At 36.8% G+C, this 25591-nt stretch overlaps 1 protein-coding gene across 8 annotated transcripts in view; it reads left to right on the top strand.

Annotated features, from left to right (window-relative positions):
- Nucleotides 1–25591, top strand: part of EPS15L1 (epidermal growth factor receptor pathway substrate 15 like 1) — a 46503-nt gene that overhangs the window by 5642 nt on the left and 15270 nt on the right. For 3 of the 8 annotated variants that reach the window (XM_080385948.1, XM_080385945.1, XM_080385949.1), the window contains 22 exons: nt 56–101; nt 330–415; nt 780–827; nt 1539–1634; nt 2248–2310; nt 3247–3372; nt 4937–4996; nt 5328–5564; nt 6180–6337; nt 6809–6965; nt 7708–7770; nt 9324–9409; nt 9802–9874; nt 10415–10576; nt 11327–11524; nt 11797–11961; nt 14009–14135; nt 14257–14307; nt 14691–14827; nt 16133–16193; nt 16587–16669; nt 18150–18282. In XM_080385948.1, coding sequence (XP_080242074.1) covers nt 56–101; nt 330–415; nt 780–827; nt 1539–1634; nt 2248–2310; nt 3247–3372; nt 4937–4996; nt 5328–5564; nt 6180–6337; nt 6809–6965; nt 7708–7770; nt 9324–9409; nt 9802–9874; nt 10415–10576; nt 11327–11524; nt 11797–11961; nt 14009–14135; nt 14257–14307; nt 14691–14827; nt 16133–16193; nt 16587–16669; nt 18150–18282 — 2416 coding nt within the window. Of the gene's footprint in view, nt 1–55; nt 102–329; nt 416–779; nt 828–1538; nt 1635–2247; nt 2311–3227; nt 3373–4936; nt 4997–5327; nt 5565–6179; nt 6338–6808; nt 6966–7707; nt 7771–9323; nt 9410–9801; nt 9875–10414; nt 10577–11326; nt 11525–11796; nt 11962–14008; nt 14136–14256; nt 14308–14690; nt 14828–16132; nt 16194–16586; nt 16670–18149; nt 18283–25591 lie in introns of those variants that run through there. The other 5 variants (XM_080385947.1, XM_080385952.1, XM_080385946.1 and 2 more) reach the window with 4 other exon arrangements.

The following is a 25591-nucleotide window of genomic DNA, read 5'->3' as shown; positions in this document are numbered from 1 at the left end:
CTAATTGTGATTGCAGTTCATTCTTTGTTTTCCTAACATCTCCCATGTTTTTCAGTTTTCTACTGGGAATCCATTATATGAAACTTACTACAAACAGGTAGGTTCTTCAGACATTTTTTAAAAACAAAGTGCAATTTCATCTTCCTCAAGATTTCCTTCTCATTCCTTTCCCCACTGCAGTGCTAAACTTCTGTAATTCTCTCTGCTGAGTGGTAATGCATGCTTGACCTGGACCTTTTTGACCTAGAGACAGGAGACATTTAATTTCTTGACTCTGCTTTCATGACAGACATGTTTCAACTGAATGTGAATTTTTATCTTTCAGGTAGATCCAACATATACAGGGAGAGTCGGGGCAAGTGAAGCTGCGCTGTTTCTTAAAAAATCTGGTCTCTCTGATAGTATCCTTGGAAAAGTAAGTTGAAGGAATTGGGTAATGCAGTAATTATTGGCACACTCGCTTACATGCAGCTGACATTGAGCAGAAGGGGTTTGCAAAAAGGAGTTTGGTGGAACGCAGATCAGATCCACTGAACGTTAGGTTAACCGCAGATCAGTAATAGCTCCAAGGTATTGTTCTGAGTTTCACAGGAATCTAAAAGGAGACTTTGTCTCATGTAACACTTTTGTGTTAACTGGAGAATTAAAGAACATTGTATGTCATATGTCATAACTTGACAACTGCAACAAACAGTTCAAGAAGGCATACAATATGGACTGTTGAACTGAGTTAAGTTTGATTTTAAAATCACAATTACTTTTATTTTGTATCTCCACAGATATGGGATTTGGCTGACCCAGAGGGTAAGGGATACTTGGATAAACAGGTAAATGAAATGTGCCTGTAGACCTCTTATGTTACCTTCCACAGATTGGCCTTGTTTTAAGAAAACAGTGGTATCAGTAGTATCGGTAGTAGCTATCCTTCAAGCTTTTTTTTTTAAGTTTTCATTTACAAGAGGAGGGGTTTTTTTCTTAGCACTGCTGCTATCCAAGTATATTACTTGGTGAAGCTGTTGGAGAAGTTCAGACCTAATTTTCTGTCTCGCTTGTTTTGTAAATAATCTCTGTGATGTACAGATACATAGTCAATGTCTTGCACAGTTACAAGCTGTGATTTTCTAAGATTTATTTCAGAAGCCTTTGTTGCATGGAAAAAATATAACTAGCATTACTAAAAATAGCTTGGAATATCAAATATCAAGTTACTTGTATATACGGAGGAAATTTTTTTTAACATTATTTTTTAAGAAAAATAGCTAAAATCTAATTAATTACGGGAGAACCCTTAAAAGAGTTTTGAAGTTTTCTGCTCATGTTATTGTAGAGTTTTTCCTTGAAATCATAGTTTTCAAGAATCATCTTGAAAAGCAGCTGGATAGTTATCACTATGCAGTTAACTGAATGGGGCTATACATCTGTATTTTCTGTACTTTACTGTGTTGCATGTATACAGTGTTAGTAAAAATCATAAATGGGTTATTGGAGACTGATTTCAACTGGTTGCTTTTTTTAATAGAAAACACTATTGTTTCTAGGGTTTCTATGTTGCATTGCGCCTTGTAGCATGTGCACAGAATGGCCATGATATTAACCTGAGCAGTCTAAACTTGACTGTGCCACCTCCTAAATTTGTAAGTAATATAGAACTATATGTATGTGTTATATGAGAACTAAGGCTTCAGTTGGAATGCTGGAATAGTTTTCTGTTCCATAAATGTAATGGTTCTGAGACTTCAGGCTGCTGTCAGACTATTACTTAAGACAACTGTGGTCATGGCAGCCATAGTCCTGTCTTCCTGAGCAATATGTACAAGCTCCTTCCTGGACTGCAAAACTGGTACAAGTTTAACTACAGTCAGCTTGTTCAGGAAGCTGATGTGGCTCAACTCTGAATTTATGAAAAAATTAAAATAACAAAAGATTATTTTGGGGCTAGGTCAACAGGAGTGTGTAGTAAAAGGCATGACTGCAGCTTTGCCTGCAGTAGCTGCTCTGCAACTTCCTTTTGCTTGTTTTAGTTCTGTGTTTGGGTACCTAATGCACTTAATGCCTTTACCAAAGTGCTATAATAGTATAAATCAGTATGGCTTCTTGTTTTATTTGGGTACATGTGCAGCCTTTTTTTCAGTGTAGTTAGGCTTCATGTCTATAACCATCTCTTAAAGTGATTAGTAAGGATTAGAGACAGAAGACTGTGTATTTTTATATAAATACGTATAAATTAAAAATGTCTTTTATTCTTAGCATGACACTAGCAGTCCTTTGCTGATCACACCACCTTCAACAGAGACTCACTGGGCTGTTAGGGTAAGTGTAAAAGACAACACATTCCATCCATTCTTTAGAAGTAAATGTCTTCCTTGTCTGTAATTTTCCCAGTGAGAGAATTTTGTATCAAACATATTTCCCAGTTTGGAAGTCCTCCCTTTCTGATGACAGATCTGTGCACAATAGAGAATATTGAGCTGTAGTTTGAAAAAAGTATTAAACAAGCCTTTGACAACCCCTGGTGTGATGTTTTTAAGACACAATGAATTTTAATCTTCTGCCTGGATTCCTTCCAGAATCCTAGTAGTAGGCACTTTCATGTTTGTATAAAGGAACCCCACTGAGAACAGCAAAGCATTTCACCAAATCCATTCTGAAGTATTAATTTAAAGCTTGAGTTCATATGTTCTAATTGGTATTCAGTGATAACACACAATATATAGCACTGGAAAAAAAAAATTTTGATACATTTGTGGCGATATTTGTATTGAGTTGATTTTTGAACACAAACATTTTCCAAAGGGTAGACGTTTAATAAAATAACTTCTAATGCTGATGTTTTGGGGGGGTGTTTTTTGTACTTTTTTTTAAAGTGCATGTTTTACTTCAAAGTGGGAAGCAAATTATTTGGAAATAATAGTTTTCGATTCTACAGAGTTTGTCAAAGTTTGTTTAAAACCTGGTCAGCAGTGTTTTAATCAGGATGCGTTGTCTTGTTAGAACACTACAGAGACACATCTTGTATGCTGCATGTTAAAATCACTTAGCTATCATAACCTTAGCTTTGAAATTAAACTCCTAAATACAGCTCTGTGAGGTTTACAGTTAAATAACAGCATGGTTGGCACTTGCAAGAAAGCTTGGAAATTTACTATGAATATATTACTGACCAGTCTTTATTTCTTGCAAGATCTCATTTTCAACACTCACACAGGCACACTTTTTTACTTATTCAGGCTATTTCTTACCAACTAGGTGGAAGAAAAAGCAAAGTTTGATGGTATTTTTGAAAGCCTTTTGCCAGTAAATGGTTTACTTTCAGGAGACAAAGTAAAACCAGTACTGATGAATTCAAAGCTACCTCTTGATATCCTAGGAAGGGTAAGTATGTTGTTTAGTTTTAGCCATTCTCTATTTAGCTTCTTGTAGTTGCAGTGTTAAATATTTAAATGTAACTTAACAACATAGATCAGTTTTTGGCTGAGGTTTTAGATTGAGTGCATGCTGTAAAGCAGGAACATTAAGTGCACTCTGAAGTCTTCCACTTAGAGGTAAGAATAATGGTAGTAATTTGGGCCCTAGAGTAGATTGGCTTCATTATCTCTGTATTCATTTTAAGAGCTGAAAATTTTGATTTTGATTGTTTAAAAACAAGAAAAAGCTCTCCTAAACCACAATAGCTTTTATAACATTATATTCCGCTGTTTTGTCATTTTTCCAAATACAAGTTATTAGACATACCATTAAATCTATGCACTGTTTGTGCAAGAGAACACTTTAAAACATCCTAATTTATAGTAGCTGTCAAATTGTCATGTATTTCTTTTCATGTATATTTATAAATACTTCGGAGATCTGAGCTTAATGCATCCATTGCATATTTGCAAGGGAAGCAAACCTTAAATTATTTTTCTGCTTCCATTTAAAATAACGTATTCTTTAATGTTTTGCATATTGCTGGGACTGAGAATGAATACATTCTAGATAAGAGATGTATCTGCGTTACATAGTTTCATCTCTTTAGGAAGAACTGCCTCTTTCTCTATGTTATCTAAAAAATTTAAGTATGACTTGTTTTAATTCTGTGCTTGAATATTGTGAAGTACTCTGTCTTGAAAGGCTTTTTATTTTGTCTTGTTATTGTCATGACAGAAACTTGAGAAGGTTTTTCTTGTTTCAGAAAGGTTTGCAGACAGGATAGGGTACTGAGGAAAAGGCAAAGGACTCATCAGCTAGCTTAAATTTGTACAGGGGTCCAAGGATAAAGCTGGGAGTAGAGTTCAGATGATTGAGCTTCCATCTTAGCTTTCCATTTGCTCTACTCTGCAATCTCCAAGTCCTATTGATGATTAAATGGTGCTAGCTGATGGCTGAATATTAGAGTACACAAAGTCTTTTATCCTTCTAAATCTCCTGCAAGTTTTGTTGACCGCACCTGACCTAATAATGAACTGAAATTGATAGATGCCTAAATTCTGTCCTATGGAAAATTTGGGGGGGTGGATGTATTTTTTTGACTAAAAATTAAAACTAGAAATCTAAGAATGGAATGCGAATTAGAAATTTACTGACTTTTCTAAAACATTTTAACTTTCTTCTAAGACAAATTTGGACAATCGGGTAGCCCATACCCTCCACACAATTCTGAAGGCCACCTTGGGATGTTTTTAGTCAGGTTGATGACTCCATAACTGCAAAATAGAAAGATGAAAAAATCTGCCTGTGTTGCGTCCAGAGTATGTTAGAGACAGTGTTGATTCACATTGCCAGAAAACTCTAATCCAGTCTGTTTCATCAGAGAATGTTTAGCTAGGTCTAATGTAACTAATACAATCTTCTCAAAAAGGAGTCTTTAGAGGGCATGCTTAATATGATGGTGATTAACATGAAAAGCACAAAATTTAACTTGTTCTCCAAATCATTGTGTTTGTCATAATTGCTGTAGGTCTGGGATCTCAGTGATATTGATAAAGATGGTCACCTGGACAAGGATGAATTTGCTGTGGTAAGTTGCTTTAAATTCTCAGTTCACAGTGTGTCTGCTAGAGCAAATCACTATTTTTTCTGAAGAGCTTTGCAGCTTTCTCTGCTACAGTCGCCTGTTCTAATCTAAATTATTCACATGGTTCTATTAAATGATCTCTCTCAAATCCATCTACTGACTCTTGACTGTCATCAAGATTAAACTTTTTGGAATTACTTTCATAATTATCTGCTCTGCTTTACATCTCTAATCTTACTGTCTTTGTTTTACTAATATGTGAATGACTGACACTGGAAAATCGTGTTGCTTTTTCTTCTAATTATTGATGGTATCTGACCTTTTGCCTTTGCAGGCAATGCATTTGGTGTATAGAGCTCTTGAGAAGGAGCCAGTTCCTTCACTATTACCCCCTTCTCTCATACCACCTTCTAAAAGAAAGAAGACACCTGTCTTTCCTGGTGCAGTTCCTGTTCTCCCTGCAAGTCCTCCACCAAAAGACAGTCTCCGTTCTACCCCATCTCATGGTAGTGTCAACAGTCTGAACAGCACAGGGAGTTTGTCTCCTAAGCACAGCATCAAACAAGCACAGGTACAAATCTTTTTTTCTCTGCTCCCACCCCCCACCCCCCTGCTTTTTTGTTTTGTATCAGTAAACTGCAGGAAAAAATAAAACTGCTTTTTGATTTCTGCTTCATGTGAGCACTTTCTGAAAATGTGTGTGTTGTTGGATGATTTGGGTGGAGGGAATGAAGTCAGAACGGTAAGACTTGAAAGAACAGAAGAAGAGTGAATTTTAGTCAGAGTGACCATGAGGTAGCAAATCTTATGCGGAATCTTCACTTTTCATAGAAAGTGAAACCATAGAAATGTTTTATTCATGTATCTGCTTTAATACCAAAGAAATAATTAATCTACCTTCTAAAGCTTCTGTATTACTAGCATGAGGACTTAGTATGGCCACTTGGGTCCATATTTCCAAAGAATGAATTCTTTTCAACTAGTGAATAGCTGTTTATCAGTATTTATAATTCAGATAAAAAGTATTAAGCTAAAACATTCATGGGAAAAGGGGAGATACCTAGTTAACAAACAGATTTGATTGTGCAAGATGTTCAGTGCATGCATCTGAATAATGTCATATATACTCGGTGTATTGATAAAGACTGTTTATCTTCCTTTGAAACACAAAACTTTTGTTTTACAGCCATCTGTGAATTGGGTAGTGCCAATGTCTGAAAAAGTGCGATACGATGAAATTTTCTTAAAAACAGACACAGACATGGATGGTTTTGTGAGTGGCCAAGAAGTTAAGGACATTTTTATGCATTCAGGTCTGTCTCAGAATCTCCTAGCACATATATGGTAAGAATTCCCTAGCAGCTGTATTTTTGTAACTTGCTGATCTGGGAAGTCAGATTATCCAGCCAGAACTGTGATCCTAACATTAAAAACAAACAAACAAAAAAACCCAACCGCAAACCCAACCTCTTTTACTTGTCCTATTTGCTGCACTACAATGTGTAGGCTGTATGGAAAAAGAAGGGAAAAATAAATACTTGCTTTGCTTTTCTGGGAAAGGGATATAGGTCAGTCTGAATTGCAGTTGTTTTTTTAAGTTTTAGTGCTCTAAATATTTTCTCAGAGTAGCGATCTTCTATTCAGTTAAATATGTCTAATAAAATACTGCTCTGTTTATGGAACTCTTTCACTAGAATAAGCAAGCTCTGATGAGTCTGAATCAAAAGAAAATTGCATGCATGTGTGTATTTCAGGCCTCTTGGTCGAGGAGAAATAAGCTTTCCTTGTTTATAAGTGTGATCTATTTTTTACCAGGGCTTTGGCAGACACAAGACAGATGGGAAAGCTAAGCAAAGATCAGTTTGCACTAGCAATGTATCTCATACAACAGAAGGTCAGTAAAGGGATTGATCCTCCACAAACATTGTCCCCCGATATGATCCCTCCCACAGAGAGGAACACTCCTATACAGGTAAGTCATTGATTATTTGTAGATAATACTGAGCTTTGAAAGGAATGGGCTTTGAGTATTAATTGTGTACTTTACTTTTTTTTGGTAAATTGGTAAAGAATTGCCAGTTATTTTTTTCTTATCCCCTCTTACAAAATTCTTTAACATTTGGAAATATAAATAATTTTTTAACAACACAGGACAGTAAGTAAAGGAAAACGCATAGAATATTCCATAAATAAAGGAATAACAACACTGTGAAAAGTCTAGCATGAAAAACACTCCTTTGTTACAGAGAAGGTTGGTAGTTTTTTTTTAACTACAGGGAGTTGTTAAAAGCTGGTTTAGTAGCCTGTCCCTGACTCTGATCAGTACCAAATTCCTCCCAAGAAAATGTAAAATTTTTTTGATGGCTGGATGAAGAGTGATGACTTCCTAGGTTCTGGGAATTGGTGGTTGATTCATCCCACGTAGCATGACAGTCCATAGTCCTGTATCCATCACTGTTAATATCATTTTACTGGAGCAGTTAATTTTTTACTGAACCCTGCTTTGTTCCTTTTCTCAGTAGTGTGTTAGTGGATTTCTGAAAATTAAATATACTTCTGTCATGTTAACATATTAATCTTTTCTATAAATGATATAGTATTTTCCCTTATATTTTTTATTTCCCTAACCAGAAGGCTTTTGAGCATTAAACATATTTTAGTTGTTGCTGTTGCTCTGGTCCTTTTAAGGTTTTTCCTATATCCTTTTTCTATAGACTTTGTCAGGTTACTTGACCTCTGTAGGAACTGAGATCTCAGCACTAACAGAAATGCGTCGTGTGAGTAATTGTAACATCCAAAAGAATGCAAATTCATTTATGTATGCTACTTGTAACTTTTTAAAAGTTTTTATTTCTGCACCTTCTCCTGTTCATTTGCTCTTGTTTTCTGTGACAGTTGTTCTTGGCATGATGATAATGTCACAGTAGTGTGAAGTTACCAGTGTTGGCTCTTGACCTGGTGATACTGCTTCCTTCAACAATTTGAGATACATTGGTCTGACAAGAAGTTTTGACAGGCAACTCAGCGTTGGCATATTAAATTTACTCATGTACCAGTTCCCTGAAGCTGTGGGCAATAAATTTACATTGGTGCAAGAGCTTTAAGCTTCTCATTACTTTCAGTTCATTGTATCTTTTTTTTTCATATACTGTGTTTTTAGCTGAATATAACATGAAATAAACTGTATGCTACTGTGGACATAAAAGAGTAGTTTTCTGTTGCTGTGGAACAAAGATGTGTATTATCCTAACCAATGCAGCAGCTCACTTTAACATTTCATAATCTTAGTGGGTAACACCTTATTACGACCCTGTACAGCATACAGTACAGATTTCTCAGAAAATCTCTATCTGAACTGAAAAGATAGAAGTGATATTAGAAGCTTTTGATTTGCTAGATTGAATAATTAGTCTGGATTGTTGTTTATGATTACTTAATGGCATATTAACAAAAGAAATGCTCACCCAGAAGTGAGGACTTAATTAACTTATTTAAACTGTATATTCACCTATTGTTTCCTAAAAAAGAGTCACGTTTTTCTGTGCTATCTGTTTGTGGTTTGTTGGTTGGGTTCTTGGGGTTTTTTTTGTATTGGATAAAGCCAAACTTTCTGTGGTTATCACAGCAATCTCAAAGTGAGCAAAGCAAGCAAACTGTACTTTATTCTTTTTTAAATGTTATTTAAAAGTGATAGGTCTCCTGATTTGTCATACTAGCCGTGAGTTCAGTGTTGCAGTTTTTGCTCATTTGCAGTGATTTTTTTTTTTCAGAGAACTAGTAATCCATTTTATAATACTGACAAATTTTGTACCAAAGGCTGAGATCCTTTCTTAAAAACTTCTAATGACAATTTTCTTGTCTAAAAGCAAGGGCTACCCTCTGCATCTTCCCTGATCTACACCTGAATGGCTTAGAAATGACCTGCAGGAAATTGGATATAATTGCAGAAATTGGCATTAATTTGTGGCAGGGCTCAAGAAGACTGAAATCACAGTCTGATTTCATTAAATTCCCTGAAGCTTTGCTACTGACTACAGAAGAGGTGTTCTTTTAGGTTTTGAATTTTAATTCCACCATTGCCTGCAGTTTATTTGTTGACATTGTGCATGTCCTTTAACCGCTGTCTATTTTAACTATCCCATCTCTTCAATGGCATAGAGAAAATTTTCCTGTGTCACTGGCAGAATTGTGTGGCATGCTCCGAGGTTGCTGCATGATATGTTGATGTCTCCCTTAGAATTTTGCAAATACATATAACGAGGATTGTGTCCACCTTTGTTACATCTTCTGTTACAATTTGCATGTTAATAGACAGTTTCATTCTTAACAGGATAGTTCAAGTTCCGTTGGATCAGGAGAATTCACAGGTGTGAAGGAACTGGATGATATTAGTCAAGAAATTGCACAGCTGCAGAGGTAATAGTTGTGGACAATTAAAAAAAATCTTGGAGTAGGAGAACCAATTAAGTATATAGTACTTAATGTCCCTTACTTTTTGTTTTCTTGTAGTCAGTTTATCATTACTTGTCACTGAAGTTGGTGGCAAACATCCCAATGATACCCTACAGTTAGCCAGTTACGTAAAGCCAGCCTGGATTCTACCGGATGACTTCAGAAGATTATGGAACAGATAGTATCTTTTGTGGAGTAATTGATTTGTGTACACGTTACTCCTTTGAAGAATATGTTAGGATATGGGTTAGCATTTTTGGCTGCATGGTGTTTCCAAAATAATATTTAATTGATTTTTGCATGTGTGTTGTATAGTTTTAACTAATCATGAATACATGTGCTTGTTTATCTTGCAGGGAAAAATATTCACTAGAGCAGGACATTAGGGAAAAGGAAGAATCAATCAGACAGAAAACCAACGAAGTCCAGGTAAAAACTCTTTTTATCATTATTAGTTCTCATTTTAATCTAAAGTAATATACAAGGAATTAAGCATTCTTTCTTCTATCTTTCCTAATGTCGCTTCTTTCCTCATCTTGCTTCTTTCCTCCTTTCACGGGATTTTCCTCTAACTTACAGAAAGATCTTTATTTTTCTGTTCTCCATCAGAAATATTTTCTTCTGATGCTGGTTAATACAAACAGAAGATGGTATGTGAACAGTTTAAATGTCTTTTTTGTTAGTTCTTGGCTAACACTGTAATTTAAGAAAACATTGTTCAAAGAGTATTAGTTTTGATAATTAGGATAGCTCAATTACATGTGCTCTGTGTCCCAGTCTCTCCATCTGGGCACTGATTTGTTTCCTGATGTTTCATGCAAGTTCCTGCATAAACAAAATGTACACATGCAGGGAGTAGCCTGTATGACTTCAAAAATCTTTTGGATATTGCTAGGCTGTTCATCTGTGGTAATCATTCCTGTAAGACCACAGCTAAATGTAAGTTACAAACTGTGGAATTTTCCTCAGGAGCTGCAAAATGATTTAGACAGGGAGACGAGTAACTTGCAAGAGCTAGAGGCTCAGAAACAAGATGCACAAGACCGCCTGGATGAAATGGACCAGCAGAAAGCCAAACTGAAAGATATGCTGAATGATGTAAGGCAGAAATGCCAGGAAGAAACACAGGTGGTGAGTGTATGTTAATTCTGGATGTGCTCAAGAGTATTGTGTCTTTTGTTGAAGGAAATGCTCTTTATTTAATGAATAAGCTTGCTTTGTTTATTCATTTTTACCATAAATAGCAATTTCCACACAAATACAGAGGTCAAGAAAGGATTTTGCTAACCTGAATAGCTTTCATAATGGTCATATATGGGGGGTTGAACCAGGTGATTTCCAGGAGTCCTTTTCTACATAGTTAGTGCATATTTTGATCACTGTGAACCTCATAGCTATTCTGAATTAAGTGGGTTTGCAGGGAGATACAGTTGCCAATGTAGCTAGCACGTTGCCTTAACGTAGAAACTCGATGTGTAAGGTCATGTAGGAAAGTATATAAGGTAAGTCACATGTAACTGTGTAGTTTTAACTCTGATAAGAGTTAAAAATCAACTTTATAATACTTGATGAATGTTTGAATGGAAAAGAGCCAAGTTATGAAAACTACTTTTACCTTTAAAATCACTACCTCTACAATTAGTATTTCTGTGATTTAAAATACTAGTATTACTTGGGTTTATTGATGTCCGATGTGCTTTCATCAAGGATTTTGTGTACCATCGTATGAAGAAGCGTGCAGTTCTTCATATTAAGTTCTTGTTATCTTACTTCACAGTTGATAGGTTGCTTTACAACTTTATATTATTTATTATAAATTCATAATCTACTGAGTTGCATTTATTTCAAATTTCACTCTGATTTTTTTAACTTTTGTTTCAGATTTCATCACTAAAAATGCAGATTCAATCTCAGGAATCAGATTTAAAATTACAGGAAGATGACCTTAATAGAGCAAAAGCAGAGCTGAATCGTCTCCAGCAAGAAGAGACTCAGCTAGAGCAGAGTATCCAGGCTGGAAAAGTGCAACTTGAAACAATAATCAAATCTTTAAAATCAACACAGGAAGAAATAAACCAGGTATTCGCTGTAGTTCATACAACTTCTTTTTTTGCTTCTTGAAAGGCTAAGAGTTGAGCATCACCTAGAAAGGTTATTTTTCAGAAGGGGGGGGCAGGGAAATGGCTCATCTAATTGTTTGACTGGTGCTTAGTAGGTTAATTCCCAGTTTGTCAGGTAGAGTTCAGCTCGGGGCAGGGGAATGCAGCTGCCTACCAACCATGTTTAACAGCAATGCAGGAATGACAGTGTTACTGAATGTGTAACTTACTAAAGCATTTTTCTGTGTTTAGGCAAGAAGTAAACTTTCTCAACTTCAAGAGAGTCATCAAGAAGTCAATAAGAATATAGAAGAATATAATGAGGCTCTCAATGGGATTCATGGTGGTAGTCTGACAAATTTAGCAGACATAAGTGAAGGCCTTGGGCAGATGGAAAGAAGTAATTATGGAGCTACGGTAAAAAAAAAAAACCTGTTTTTTAGTGTATTTTACAGTCATTAGGTTTGTGACTTGCACCTAATCTGAAATAATTACTATGTTTGTTTAGTTGGCTTTTGGTACATTAGCAAATATTGTGGTCCCTGCGAAGGAGCAATCTCCAGTGCAAGGCAGGGCAAAAATGTTAATGCCAGTGGAAAGCCTAATTTTTAAGCTTTGGGTTAGACCTTGGCTAGGATTTTGTGCCTGTGTAAACTGTAACAGTATGGGCATGTAAGCAAACTGTAATTATAGAAAGGAAGAGGTAATGTTCTCTCCTGATTTGTAACCTGTCACACCTTTAGTCTTAGCAGGTAGGACTTATTTCCTATTCAGGTGTTCTGCTTTTTTCTTGCATGTTCTCCAGTTTACCAAGGTGACGCCTTCTCTTGCTGTGAACTTCCCTTTAATCATGTATTTCTTTCTTATTTCCAAAAGAAGCTGTACAAATGTCTCCTTTGCAGTGAGCTATGTTTATTACTCATTTCAGTAAAAAACATATTCCCTTCCCAAAATACATATAGTTCTCTTCTGCTTAAGCAATTCTAGCATCATTTATCTCATTTATTATATTTTCTTTTAATCAGTATTTTTGCCAATTCATAAGATCTGTCAGGTTCTTAAAGACTTTTCCAGTCAATTTCTTTTGCGTATCTGTTGTTGATTTGGATATTTAACAATACGCTAAATCACAAGATTTTTATTATTTTTTTTTTTAGTCTGATTCTTTGCTTAAATATACAAGTTGCATACTTGCTTGATTCTACTTGCACATATACTTGGTGCTTCCTCACTAGGGAAATATATTTTCCAGGTCCTCATAAGCACAGTATTTGCTATGGATTTAATATGAAGTTAAATATATGTCATGTATAGTGTATTAATAAATATTAATCAGGCATAATACCTTTATGCCCTGCTGTACACTTTCTCTGTAAAAACAAAATGCTCAGAAGAAAAGTGTAGATTAAAACCAACAATACATTGAGATATGTGGTCTTAAAACACTTTAGTTTCTGTGCTTGCATGGCTTGCATAAACTTTGTTTAATTTCCAGTGGAAACTTCCAGATGCTTCTCTTGCAAAACCTAAGAATGACTTACTGGAAGAAAACTCCAGTATATGTTCATAGTAAATTTTTTAAACCATTGTGGCCCTTTCCTGTTTCTTAATTCTTCCTTCCTCTTTTTCCTCTCCCCACCTTCCTCCCTGCTGTTCTGGGAAGTATTAAGACTTCTTCATTTGCATCTTGTAAAAGGGCAAAAGAAATCCGGTACCTTTCTAGTGTTGGAGTTATTAGATACTTGCTATGTTAGAATTGAATGGCTTTGATTGTCAGTGGAGCCCTGTTGTACAGGTGCTGTATGCACATATGGCTGCTGTGGCAACGACTGGTTTCATTGATAGGGACCCAAAACAGACGAAGGACAGGGAGGGGTATCATAGTTTGACAAAGCTGTAGGTTGGCCTTTGCTGACAAACCTCTCTATCGTCAAAATGTGGGGGTGACATTCTACCTGCTGCGTAGTGCTTTGTAATGTGAAATCAGTACTTGGAGCTTCAAGCTCAAGAATGAGTTAACAAGAAGCAATCTTGAGTATGACTGCTGAGTACTGATTTTTTGTATTTGTAGTCCACAAACGATTTGTGTATCCTTTCCTTTTAAATAACAGTCTTACCTGAATCTGAGCTGTAAAATAACTGGGAGAGAAGAATTTTTTGATAGTGTGATGGTTGGGCGTTTGGTTTGCTTTTGTTATTTAAGTATTTGAGGACTGAATGTATTAATATGAGAAACAGTTTAATCTTTTATTGTTGTATGTATTCTGTGTTAGCCTTGGGCTACGTATTTCTTTTTACTGTGTGATTGCTTCTGCTTGGAAGCCACGTACTCAGAAAGTTCTTTAGGAAGTAATTTTTAAGATCATTAAACAGGAGCCAGGATACCGTAGAATTTCTGCTAAATGGGTAACTGAGTTTTTTAATCATGGTAAGTTGCTGTAAAGATTTTCCTCTTAATTTTTAGGATGATCCATTTAAGAATAAAGCCTTGATGTTTACCAATAATTCACAAGAATTGCATACAGACCCATTCCAGTCAGAAGATCCTTTCAAATCTGATCCATTTAAGGGAGCAGACCCTTTCAAAGGCAGTAAGTGATGAATGGCTTACCTGAGACCTTGAAGACCAATTGTTGAGTAAATGATGTTTTCACAAATTTTATCATCTTGCTAAATAGTGGATAAACCAAATTATTTTTCTGTTCTGCATAGGTGATCCATTCCAGCATGATCCTTTTGCAGATCAACCACCTGCTCCAGCAGGTAATAGCCCTTTTGATGACAGGACAGATGTGATATAAACAGTTTGTAGCCAAACACAAAGATTCCCAAGGTTGCCCTGGCTTCAGATTCTTGGTTTGCATGTGGGACTGTAGAAACCTGACAGGGTGTGCATTCAGGTTCAATATGTTAATAACATGCGTATAACTCTTTATTAAGTCCATAACCTTAATATAAACATGTACTTGTTCAGACTTAGTAAATACCTTGTTTAGAGAGGTATCTGGAAGTTAATCTGATTTACCAAATCGGTGTGTGTGTTTTGTAAGAAAAATTGCATCATTGAGTATTAGGTCAAACATGGAATGGTTCATTATGGACTCTATAGATGCTACATTCTGTTTACCTTTTAATATTCCTCCTAGATCCATTTGGAGGTGATCCATTTAAGGAAAGTGACCCATTTTGTAGTTCTGCCCCTGAGGATTTCTTCAAGAAACAGGTGAAGAGTGACCCATTTACCTCAGATCCATTCATAAAACCCCCTGCTTTACCCTCAAAGGTCAGTAATTCTTAAATCTACACGTAATAGATTTCTTTACTATTGACAAGCTTATTGTCTGAAAGCTAGAAGGAACAAAATATCACTAAATGATTTTTTTCAAACTGGTGGAGCACCATTATTTTTATTCTTAAAATTTCAGTATGGATTAAGGCAGGGGTCCTCAAACTACGGCCGCGGGCTGGATATGGCCCCCCAGGGTCCTCAATCCGGCCCCCAGTATTTACAGAACTCCCCTGCCCCCGCCCCCCACCGGGAGTTGTGGGGGGAAACCAAGCAGCCGCAGATGACTGCCTGCCACTTCATCCGTGCGCCGGCCCCCTACTTAAAAAGTTTGAGGACCCCTGGATTAAGGCAATCAGCAGTTTGTTCTTTTTAGTTCCGTGATAATGATCTATATTCACCTTGAAGATGGAGTTAGGTGGATTTTTCCCCACCACCACCCTCTGTTGGGAATTTCAAGCCACCAGCACCCACTCATTCACATTATTACCTCCATTCCATCGATGTTTCTATTTATGCGGTCACGTAGTGAATTGGATCAAGGAACTGTTGTGGTTAAAGGATTACTGAGCCACCAACAGACAATAGAGCCAACACAGTGGAAGGACTGCACAGAACACGTTTGTCAAATGTATAGTCACAGTTCTTTAAGCTGTCCTTAACATGTATGTGTGTGTGTGTTTTCTGGGGGTAGGGTATGAATTTTTTGTCTTGTTTTTTAGTTAATCCTTTCCCTCACCCTTACGGCATTCATTGACTTTTGCCAACCAGATGTTGAAACAATATTACAGTATCAGTCAGTAGGAGGTTAGTTTGTCTTGCAGTATAGGTTTGTACTTAGGTAACAGCAGACTTTTCAAACCAAAGAGCAACTGTAAACACCACCTGGTTTTTTTGGTTTTTTGTTTTTTTTTAAAGTGATATACAGACTCTGAATTAATAATAATGTAAATTCCTGACTAGAATATTCAGTCTCTGTTGCTGAAAGACTGAATGCTTCTGGGTGTAATTTCTTATTTTGCCCTGGTAACAAATATCGCTTGTATTTCAGCATGATACAATTTTCACTTGAATGTGTTTCACTTGTAGGTACTTGGTGTTTTGTTCAAGACTATCAATAGCCAAATGGACTAGTAATGCAGATTTCATATAATCAGTCGGTTTTATCCTACTACATATGTCCACTGAACAGAGTGGTCTGAAACTGGAAATAATTTGTCTTAAAGCAAGAGATTGTGATATGCATCAAAAGACAAGTGCACGGTACATGAACAATAATTATGTGTATGTGTTCTTCTTCAGCCTGACCCTTTTGAAAGCAGTGATCCATTTACGTCTTCCAGTATCTCTTCAAAAGGTCCAGGTAAGAAGAAAAAATTTTCTCATGAAAATTAATTAGGAGCTATCTCTTTATGAAAGAAGAATCAAATGTAAAAGTTGAAAGTAAAGAAAGTATCTTGTGAACTGTCAGGAAATACATTGTGGTTCTGTTACGGATTAAGAAGATTAAGTCTTTGCATACACTATATATGTCACTTCTGTCTTGTCTTTTCTTCTTTTTTCTTTTCTTTCCTCCTCTGAACAACTGGTAGAAAACCTATTGTTTTATGGAATTCTCTTTTAACATTTCTTGCTGGGTCAAAATGCAAGTGCTTTTAAATCACCTGCCTAGTTTTGTACTTACTGCCATCAAGCATTCTTTGTATTTCTTAAGCATTATTTTAAATCGCACTTTTCCCGCCCCCGTATGTTTCAGATCCATTTGGAACACTAGATCCATTTGGAAGTGGTGCTTTCAGTAGTGGTGAAGGATTTGCAGACTTCAGTCAGATGTCAAAGGTAAAGGTTACAAGGAAAGCAGCTGTCCTTTTAAAAATGTATGTACAGGTACTTTTTTTTTTAAGGGTATGAGACAATTGTAAACTTTCAGCTGACAACTCACTTTTGTTCATTTTTTTCCGAATAGCCTCACCAGTTACATAGCAAAGCATTTTCCATCCATTTGAGGTATAGCAAAGTCTTACAAAGTCTGGTAGGTTCGGCAGGGATGAATCAACTTTTTGCAAACGTTTTCAAATATCAGTGGAGCATAAGAAATAACTTCTAGTTTTTACATATAAGAAAAGGTATTTGTTCCATATATATTAATATATTTCAGTGTCCAGCCTTCCTCTTAAGTCCTGCAATCTGCTTCTTGGATTACTTCATCTCTTACAGTATCCTGAGTTGTCCTTAAATTTCTCCGTGAGTACAGGGAACCAGAGGAAGGTGGAAAACCTTCCTATGGTGCGCTGGCATTCCATAGCTCTTAAACAGAATTGCTGTTTCCTTGGGTTTTTGGTATAAACTGAGCATATAGGGTTTTTCAAATAGAACTAGGTCCTTTCCTTGTCTGGATCCTGCCAGTCTCCTGTTAGCTTTCTGAGGTGGAGTTTGGAATTGACAGTTGACATCAGTTGCCCAACTTTTTGCACTTAGTTCCACAATAATGCTTCGACATTGTAGAGTAAATGTTAATTAGAAAATAGGTTATTGTATGCCTTTGACTAATTAAACTTCTTGTATTTAATTTCTAACTTTTCTTACTGGTTTTTGCGGGGGTTCAGCTTTCCACTAGGTGGCAGCAGTCTGTGCAAATCCAGATGTGTTTGGCTGGAGTTAGAAGTTCTAGCAAAGGTCCGACTGTGAGCTTTAGCTTTGCCCACTGAATTCCTGTTTCTTCATTTCGGAATGATAAATTTCCCTGCACGGCATGAATTTTTGTGCCTTTTTTAATCAATAAGAGACTCCTTCAGAAGAGCCAGCTTGAATATAGGAAACATTAAACATATGGGAAACATTAAAAAGTTTGGGAATTTTACCTGAGCTTTTACAAAAAAAGAGCTGTGTGTGACTTAAGAAAGCTTGGAAAAAAGCTATCTGTTCTGCAGTCTACTATGTTTTTCCAGTTTCTGTCATGGCTCTGTTTATCAGAGTGAAGGACAGACTGTCGTATGACCGTTCATTGCTAAATAGTAAAAAGTAGAGGTTTGCTTCCTTTTATTTTTCTCATCAGCTTTTTGCTAGGACCAAAAGTTCTAGAAGTACTGAAGAGATTAAGGGCATAAGTACGTTTGAATGTTTGTGAAATCCTAGCACCTCTGTCAGTGGGCGTTAGCCTCTTACACCACTGACATAATTCTGTGAATCTGTCCTCATTTTTTGAAGTTAATGCTTTTACTTGAGTTAACTTGTAGGTTTCATGAAACATGAAACAGCAGATATTCTACAATGTGCTTTACCATCTTTTTCTCTCTTTTTTTTTTTTTTCCTCATGTAGTCAGTAGCTTCAGACCCCTTTGCCTCCTCTTTTGGAGGGATGGGATTCTCAGATGACCCTTTCAAAAGCAAATCAGACACACCAGCATTACCACCGAAGAAAAATGTCCCACCACGACCCAAGCCACCCAGTGGTAAGGAAGTTTTCTTTTTTTAATAGTCAGTTCCCCCAAATTTCTGTGCATTTTTGGACACAAGGAGAAGTTGACAGTCTTCTGTCTCATTATCTTGTATTTCAACTATGGAGGAAGGTATGAGGTTATCTGTGAACTGGCAGAAATTGTCAGACTGGAGCTCTTCAGGCTGGAAAACAGATCATTAGGGAGTGGTATGACAGATCTGTAAAATGACTTGAAAATGTGAGTGAGAAAAACTGGGGGGGGAAGAATCTCTTTTCCAAGTGGGCAACAAATAGGATTAAATGGTGCCTTCAAAATAAAGAGGTTTGGTTTTATACAGTACTCTGAATTTAGGATGTTGGGGTTTTTTGCCAGAGAATATGGTGATTGGAAAAAAGTTTAAATTGGCTTTAAAAAGTTCTAGATAATTCTTAGAAGAAAAACCCAACCAGGGCAATGGGGTCTACCAGTAGCCAAAGTACTCTTTCTGGCTCCTGTGTTGCTGAACATCTATTTACAAAGTAGTCTGAAGTACGGCTGTATCTTTACCTTGTTTTGTTGTTCTTCCTGAGGCATCTGCCACTAGATACTAACAAGAACAGGTTACAGGGCTAGATAGACTTGTCCTGATCTGTCCAGGTATGATCATTCTTACAGTCTCACATTGCTGCATTAATTATACAGTGTCTGAATGTACAGCTTGTTCCTGCTTCAAGTCCATTATGTATGGAAATTCTTAGAGATGCATGAATCTCCTGAACCGAAAGTAAGATCTCTCTTACTGGAGATTCAGCTCCTACTTGGTTGCCCTCCCTAGAGCTGATATTTAAAATAATTGAGATACCAGTGAAACTGTTTTAAGAACTGAAGCCACTTAGAGCTGTTAAGTTGGAAGTCTCCTTTTAGCAGCAGTGGTATAGTTCAGTTAATACTGGCAGCAAACATGTAGTTGGCTCAAAAAAAACCCAAACAACTGAATTCTGCTTATGAATAGGCACATAATTTTGCACAGGCATCTGAGTCAACATCTAGTATGCTCATGTATCCACTGACAGTGTTAGGAAGCATAACACACAAAAAACGGATCCATTGTTAATGTCTCCCTATCTACATGTGTGGATTGTCTACCTGTCTGCTGTTGCATTTTGGAGTGAAGCATGCAGCCTGCACCCATCCTGTTTATAACAGGTATTGTTGATCTGGCTGGTTTTGCAAACCAGTTATGCTAGAGCTAGCTCCTTGGAGAACGTGGAAAGAGCCTTCTATTACAGGGGTATCCTGAGGATGTCGTTAACTATCTGTAGACTGATCCAAGGATTGGAAAATACTATTTAATATGGTAAACTTGTAAGCAGGCCATTGCAGTAGCATTTATTTATTCCTATTACTATGATTTTATTGCTCAAGAGATGATGATGCACACTGAAACCCTGAATTCAAATGATGAGGTTCTGTGTAGGTGAGTATTGATGACAATGTGTCAGGAAATGCTCTAGGATTGTGGGAGAGTTCTTGAAGTGGCTGTTCCATGCTTACTTGTGTAAATATCTTCTACTTCTGAGGTACTAGAGAGCCTTTGGTGATTAAAAACCCACATAATATGTAATGTTGACAAGTATCAACAAATGGGACACGAATAAAAGCAGAAATATAAAAGCTGAAGGTAATCTTATTTACCATTGTGGATGTTATTTTTCTTTATTTGGTTTTCAAGGAAAGTATGTAAGTGGCCATCTTTCTTTTTAAGAAATGTCTACATAAAATAATTTAGTGTTTAAAGGGCCCATGTAAAGTTGAACGAGTCAAACAAATACTAAATATACCTGTATTATCTCTTTCATGTGGTTTCTTTCTGTTTCTGGTCTGAAACATGATTATTCCTAGCAAATGCAGTGTAATGGTAGCAGCAAAGGTGAGAAATAGATGTCATAGGATTGATTCACCTACATGGTGTTTTTGGATTTATGTCTCTTCATTCCCTCATTTATACATACTGAGCAATTTTGGAGAACATTAAGCTTTAATAATTTGTTTTGAATTTAGACGTGTGCACTCAGCCTTTTATCAGTCTGTTAAAAAAATTATTTAAATGTGCCTTCCCCTCTTCTTGGGAGACACAACATTTGTAAGGTTCGCTGCTCTACCAAAAGCAAATGTTGTTATGATAAAGTAGACTGAGGAGGAAACAAAGCAGGGGTTTTTTTTAAAGCAAATGAGCCTCATGTGCTTATGCAGTTATACTCCTCCCTTCCTTCCACAACTAAGGCAACCTTCAGTGGTTACTAAAAGCATGAGAAATTATATAGTAATATACTGTGATTCTAGCAAGAGATACAAGAGTTAGAAATGGGAACGCTGCTCAGAAAACAAACAACAGACAAGAAACTTCCGTTGTTTCGTACTTTTCTCATTGGTCTGTTTAATTAAAAAACAAGTGGGTGATAAAGATCTTGCTGAAGGATGAATAAATGCCAGTTGTTACCAGCCAAATCTGCAGTTTGCCTTTCTGTTCCCATTTCATACCCTTTTTAGTAAAACTGTCCTTTCTGTTGGTGGGGATTTTTAGTATTGAAAAGCACTTGTGTGGTTTCCTTGCATTTTGTTGGGCAGGTGCAATGAAGATCTAATATAAAGTTTTACTTGTCCTCAATGCTCAACAGTCAAGTAGAAAATACTAATGAGTATTTTTGCAGAGCATTGAAAGCAGCCTGATTTCCCAGGTAGTTGTTGGTTGTGGAAACTAGCAAAACGCACCAGGGATTGTTCCCAGTTCAGTGCTTTTCTATATGCAAAGCTTTTTAGTTGTGTGACATGCAAGTGTTGTTTGATCAATGCACCAAGGTATTGCAAGGTGTTCTGGACAATCAGGGGATGGGCAGTGCGCCACAGTTCCCATTTTGCCCACGTGTCTGTGTTTTGTCCAGCTGAACAAAGAGCTGTGCATCAGGACTTGCTTCTGCGCAGAGGCAGAGCAAACCCTCAGAGCCGAACATGGGGCCAGGGAAATGCTTCAGACGTAGCTTCTCTTCACTGTTTAGTGAAGGGCAGCTTAAAAGGCTTTCAGATGTCCCTGGAAAGACCTGTAAAAGGAATGTGCAGTTCAGATTAGCTGCTCTCGTATAAAGGCTCTGGAAACAGTCTTCATACCATGCTTAAGGGAACTTCTCTGCGACTGCCAGCTTCGCCAGTAGCAGGATTGCGCTGGGTAATCATTGGCCTTGTTAATCCTGACCTGTTTGCTGGCCACTTGTAAAGTGAGATTGGTTGGTTGTTCTAGTTGATTTGTTTGGGTTTAGTGGGTGTTTGGCTTTTTTCAAAGCTTGGACATTGGGAAGTAGCTATGATAGTTCAGTTCACAGCTGTCTGTGGTTATTACTATCTGGCAGGGATAGGCCAACTGCATGGCATGGATTAGACACCCTTGAGATCCTTATCTTTCCCTTCTCAAAAACTAAGGTTAAGAGAGGGGATGACAGTCATGAAATTATTTCATTAAAGTTGTATCTCAGGCTGGATCTCAAGCTTACAATTGTTCTGTTCTTCATAAATTTTTCTTCTTTCTCACTCCTTTTTGAACCAAAATCTTCAAGATCTTTTAGATGTCACAGTCTGAAATTGATCCTTGCTTGATCCAAGAGAAATTTCATGTTTGTTTTGCTGATTAAAGGCTCTATTGTGTTTTTCAACCTAACTAATTTAAAGGTGAAGTGCAGAATCTTTAAACAGAATTGGAGGAAGGCTAATAGATCAGTGAATGAAAATGGAGAATGACAAGAAGGTTGTTTCAGAAGCAGCAAGCCTGGATACCAGTATACATCAAAGCTCCAACATACCTGTTACATGCAAGGATTTGAAAAATCAGTATCTTTGTCCCTTAGCTGGTTTAAGATTCTCTGTTTAGGTTGAGTAAGATCAACTAAGGAAAAGCTCTTTAGCTCTTCTGACTGGACTGTTCTAATGAAAATCCCGAAGGGAGTATGTGCATGCGCTTTCTCTTGCATTCATAGTCCATGAAGTTCCTAGTGGACGTAAGATTTCATAGAGCTCTTCTAGGACTTAGGTGAAATTGATGTTCACCAGATGGTACTGGAGAACTTAAAGGTTTCTTTGCAGCAAAGTGGAAGATTTTCTGTATTGATTGATGCTTTATCTTGAATATTGCTCAAAAAGCACCAAAAAATTATTAAGATACAAACATGCCTGTGCTTTGCATAATGGTCTATGATAAACAGAAACCAAGACAATATTATTTACCTCTACTAACAAAAGTAATAGTGGTGTATATTGACAAACTTAACCAAAGGTGCCCTATGACAGAGATCTAGATTCCAGTGCAAATTATTTTCTGAAGCTGTCCTGAAACATAGCTAAGTTTGGTAGATTTGTAAGTACATTTTATTTTCTGTCATAGAGGATTAACTGTAGTGTTTAGCACTACTGAACTTCTGGTTGCTTTATATTTCTTAATGCCAGTTGAGTTTTGTAGGACTCTTGTGTAATTAAGATTAAAGTCTGGAAGAGCTGATACACTGAAACCTGTCAGTTAAAATGTTTTTTGTAGGTTCTCACAGATTAACCATTATGCTTTCTACCATGAGCTGCAGATTGAAATCAGTCAGAGTTCACCGCTAACTAGTTTCTAGGTAAAAGTTGTTGATTACAAAAAGAGAGAAACAGATTTTTTTTTCTTTTTTTTTTATTTTTTTTTAAAGTACAGGAAGTTGCTGTGTGGGTGTCAGTGATTGGGTTATAAGTAAAATTCAATGCTCTAGTGCTTTGATCGTGGGACCTACTGCTTTTGCCCCACCCTTACCACTTCCTTTAAATGCAGCACCATGCATTCCACATTGCGGTTATAACAGTACTGTTAACCAGTGATATTAGTGGAAGAACCTTCACCACTAACCAGTGTGTAACCTTCAACCTCTTCTAATTTTTTATTGCTTGCTTATAGTGGTTTTGACCTTCTTAACCTTGAAAGAATAAAAGTCCGAAAAGCACAGGAAAAAAACCATACTCTCCAGTTTCAGTGTGCTTTCTTCTTGCAATGGTTATTTAATAAAACCAATTACTTTTTAATCTCTCAAGCCTTTTTTAGCCTGTGTAAGTGTTGTAATTTATATTAAATATATTGTATATTAGGGACTGATAGAAGTGGTGGGTATCAATAGTGAACTTCAAGTTGGCACCTCTGTGTTTGAGGTAAGGACTTCAGTTCTGTTCTCACACTGGCTTTATGACTGGTAGTTGTTTTGAAATGTCAAAATCTTGGAAAAACTCTTCAGAAGACAGAATAGGGGACTAACCAGTTTGTCTTGAATTAAGAAGTAGGATTATAATCCCTCAGAGATGCCTGGCTTGTGTGGAGCCCCAGAAGACCTCAGTGCAAGCACAAAGGTTTGCACAGTGTTTAATATGAGTGACTAGAAATTACTACGATATAATAGTGATGCTGTTGTTTATCATAAATCTAAACAGCCAAGGTATTGGGTTTCAGTATTTTTACCAAATCACAAATTGCAAAACTGCTAGATGTATTTTGCTCACCGATAAAGTCAGAAAAAGGCCCCTGCTGACATTGGCAAGATGAAAACAACAGGACTTGGATCAGTCCTGTTTTTTTCATCTTGTCAATTGGCAGATAGAGAAATTATATGTGAACCTGTTGATGGCTTAAAAAAAATGAAGAGGTCAGAGCTTTAAGATCTATTAAAGATCTGTTAAGATCTTCAGGATCTTAGTATTTTACTGAACTAAACTGAAAACTCTTCTAGCTGTGATGGCTGTTGTAATCCATCATCAACAGAAATAGTAATTTCCTAGTTGTAGGTGAGGATTCTTTGCCATTTCTTCACAAGTGTGGTTGCAGGAGAAGATTGTTGTCAGCCCCAGGGAAGCTAGAAATCCAAGAAAAAATTAATAGCCAACTGCCAGAGCAGCTTTCTGTTCTGTTCATACAGTGCATGGACCTTGGAAGGTAAATCTAAGATGATTTGCCCACTTAAATGCTCATAATTAAGAATGTAAATTCTGAAAGAAAATATCCTGAAGGCAGTTTGACCTCAGAGCTTTAGTGAGTGGATATGGGGGTGGGGTATGCACACATTTTCCAGGCTTACCTGGACCTGAGTTGTCTAGATAGAAGGTTTTGAGCTAGCTTCATGCTGTGGGATGTCTTTTGCATGCCTTGAAGTGTTAATAGATGCCTCTTGCTACTACTGTGCATAATTGGATGCTTAATGCTGTCAGCCAGCACTGTGCTTGCAGAAATCAGAAGGGTGGTGCAAGCAGCTCACGGAATGGTGATGTTTGTACAGCCCTGCTCTGCTGCTGTCTTCCTTTGTATTTGATGCTTCCTCCTCCTTTATGTCAACGATAAATATAGTTCTTTTTCGTATGTGTCACTTCTTCAAATTTTAGGCATTTTATGGTTTGACTGTTTTTACCATTTTAGGCTTATTTTTCATCTGTAAAGACTGCTTTATAGCACCAGAGCACTGTTGGTTCACATTGACTTCATATTGACAGTGTTCAGTGAGGAAAAAAGAGCACAGATCTCTGCTACTTCTTGAGTTGGACATATACATGGTTTTCTAGTGGGGTGTGTTGGCCTGTGCTGTGTCTTCAGGGTCTCAGAAGAAAATTAAGACTTCACAGATTGTTCAGTATCTTGCTTTAAAAAGCCATGCAAATCAAAGCCTGAATGCTTTTGTTATATGCATTTACTGATATCATTTCTTCAAATAAGAGGTCTCATGAATACTTAGTGTTTAAACACATCATGGCTTTGTGTCCATTCTTTTTTTGACGTGCACCATGTATCCTCTGGATATGAATTTGCGTAGAAGCTTGCTCTGTGTATTTAGTGAGCTAATTTTAAGAAGAAAGAAGCTGTGTTAGGTATTATAGATGTAATTAAGAGCTATGAACAAAAGCAAGAATTAATTGGAAAACAATGTAAAATAGTTCCCCTGCATTTATTTGCAAGGGCATATTCAAGTTGTGGGGATCAATCTGTTTGGTCTGGAGGAGAGTATAGAGTTGTGTGCTTTTATTAGTTGCATGAGCCACAGGAGTGTTATGTTTATTTCTGAGTGGTACCACACACCTGTTTCCTTAGAGCTTCTTGAGTACCCAGAGTTATTCACAAGTAGCATGGTGCCTGTTTACCTTTTCTTTTTCTTTTTCTTTTTTTTTTCCCCCTCATCTGCAACCAAGAGTGAAAAATTTAGCCTTAGAATTTGTGACTGACAGGAAAACTTTTTTTAAAAAAAATTTTCATGCCTTCTAGAAGACCTGACAGTTGCGTTAGAACACAGGCATC

The sequence above is a fragment of the Falco punctatus genome, assembly GCF_963210335.1.
Source record: "Falco punctatus genome assembly, chromosome: 4".
NCBI classification, from domain to species: Eukaryota; Metazoa; Chordata; class Aves; order Falconiformes; family Falconidae; genus Falco; species Falco punctatus.
Note: the sequence above shows the minus strand (reverse complement) of the source record. Positions and strands in the feature narration are given on the sequence as shown.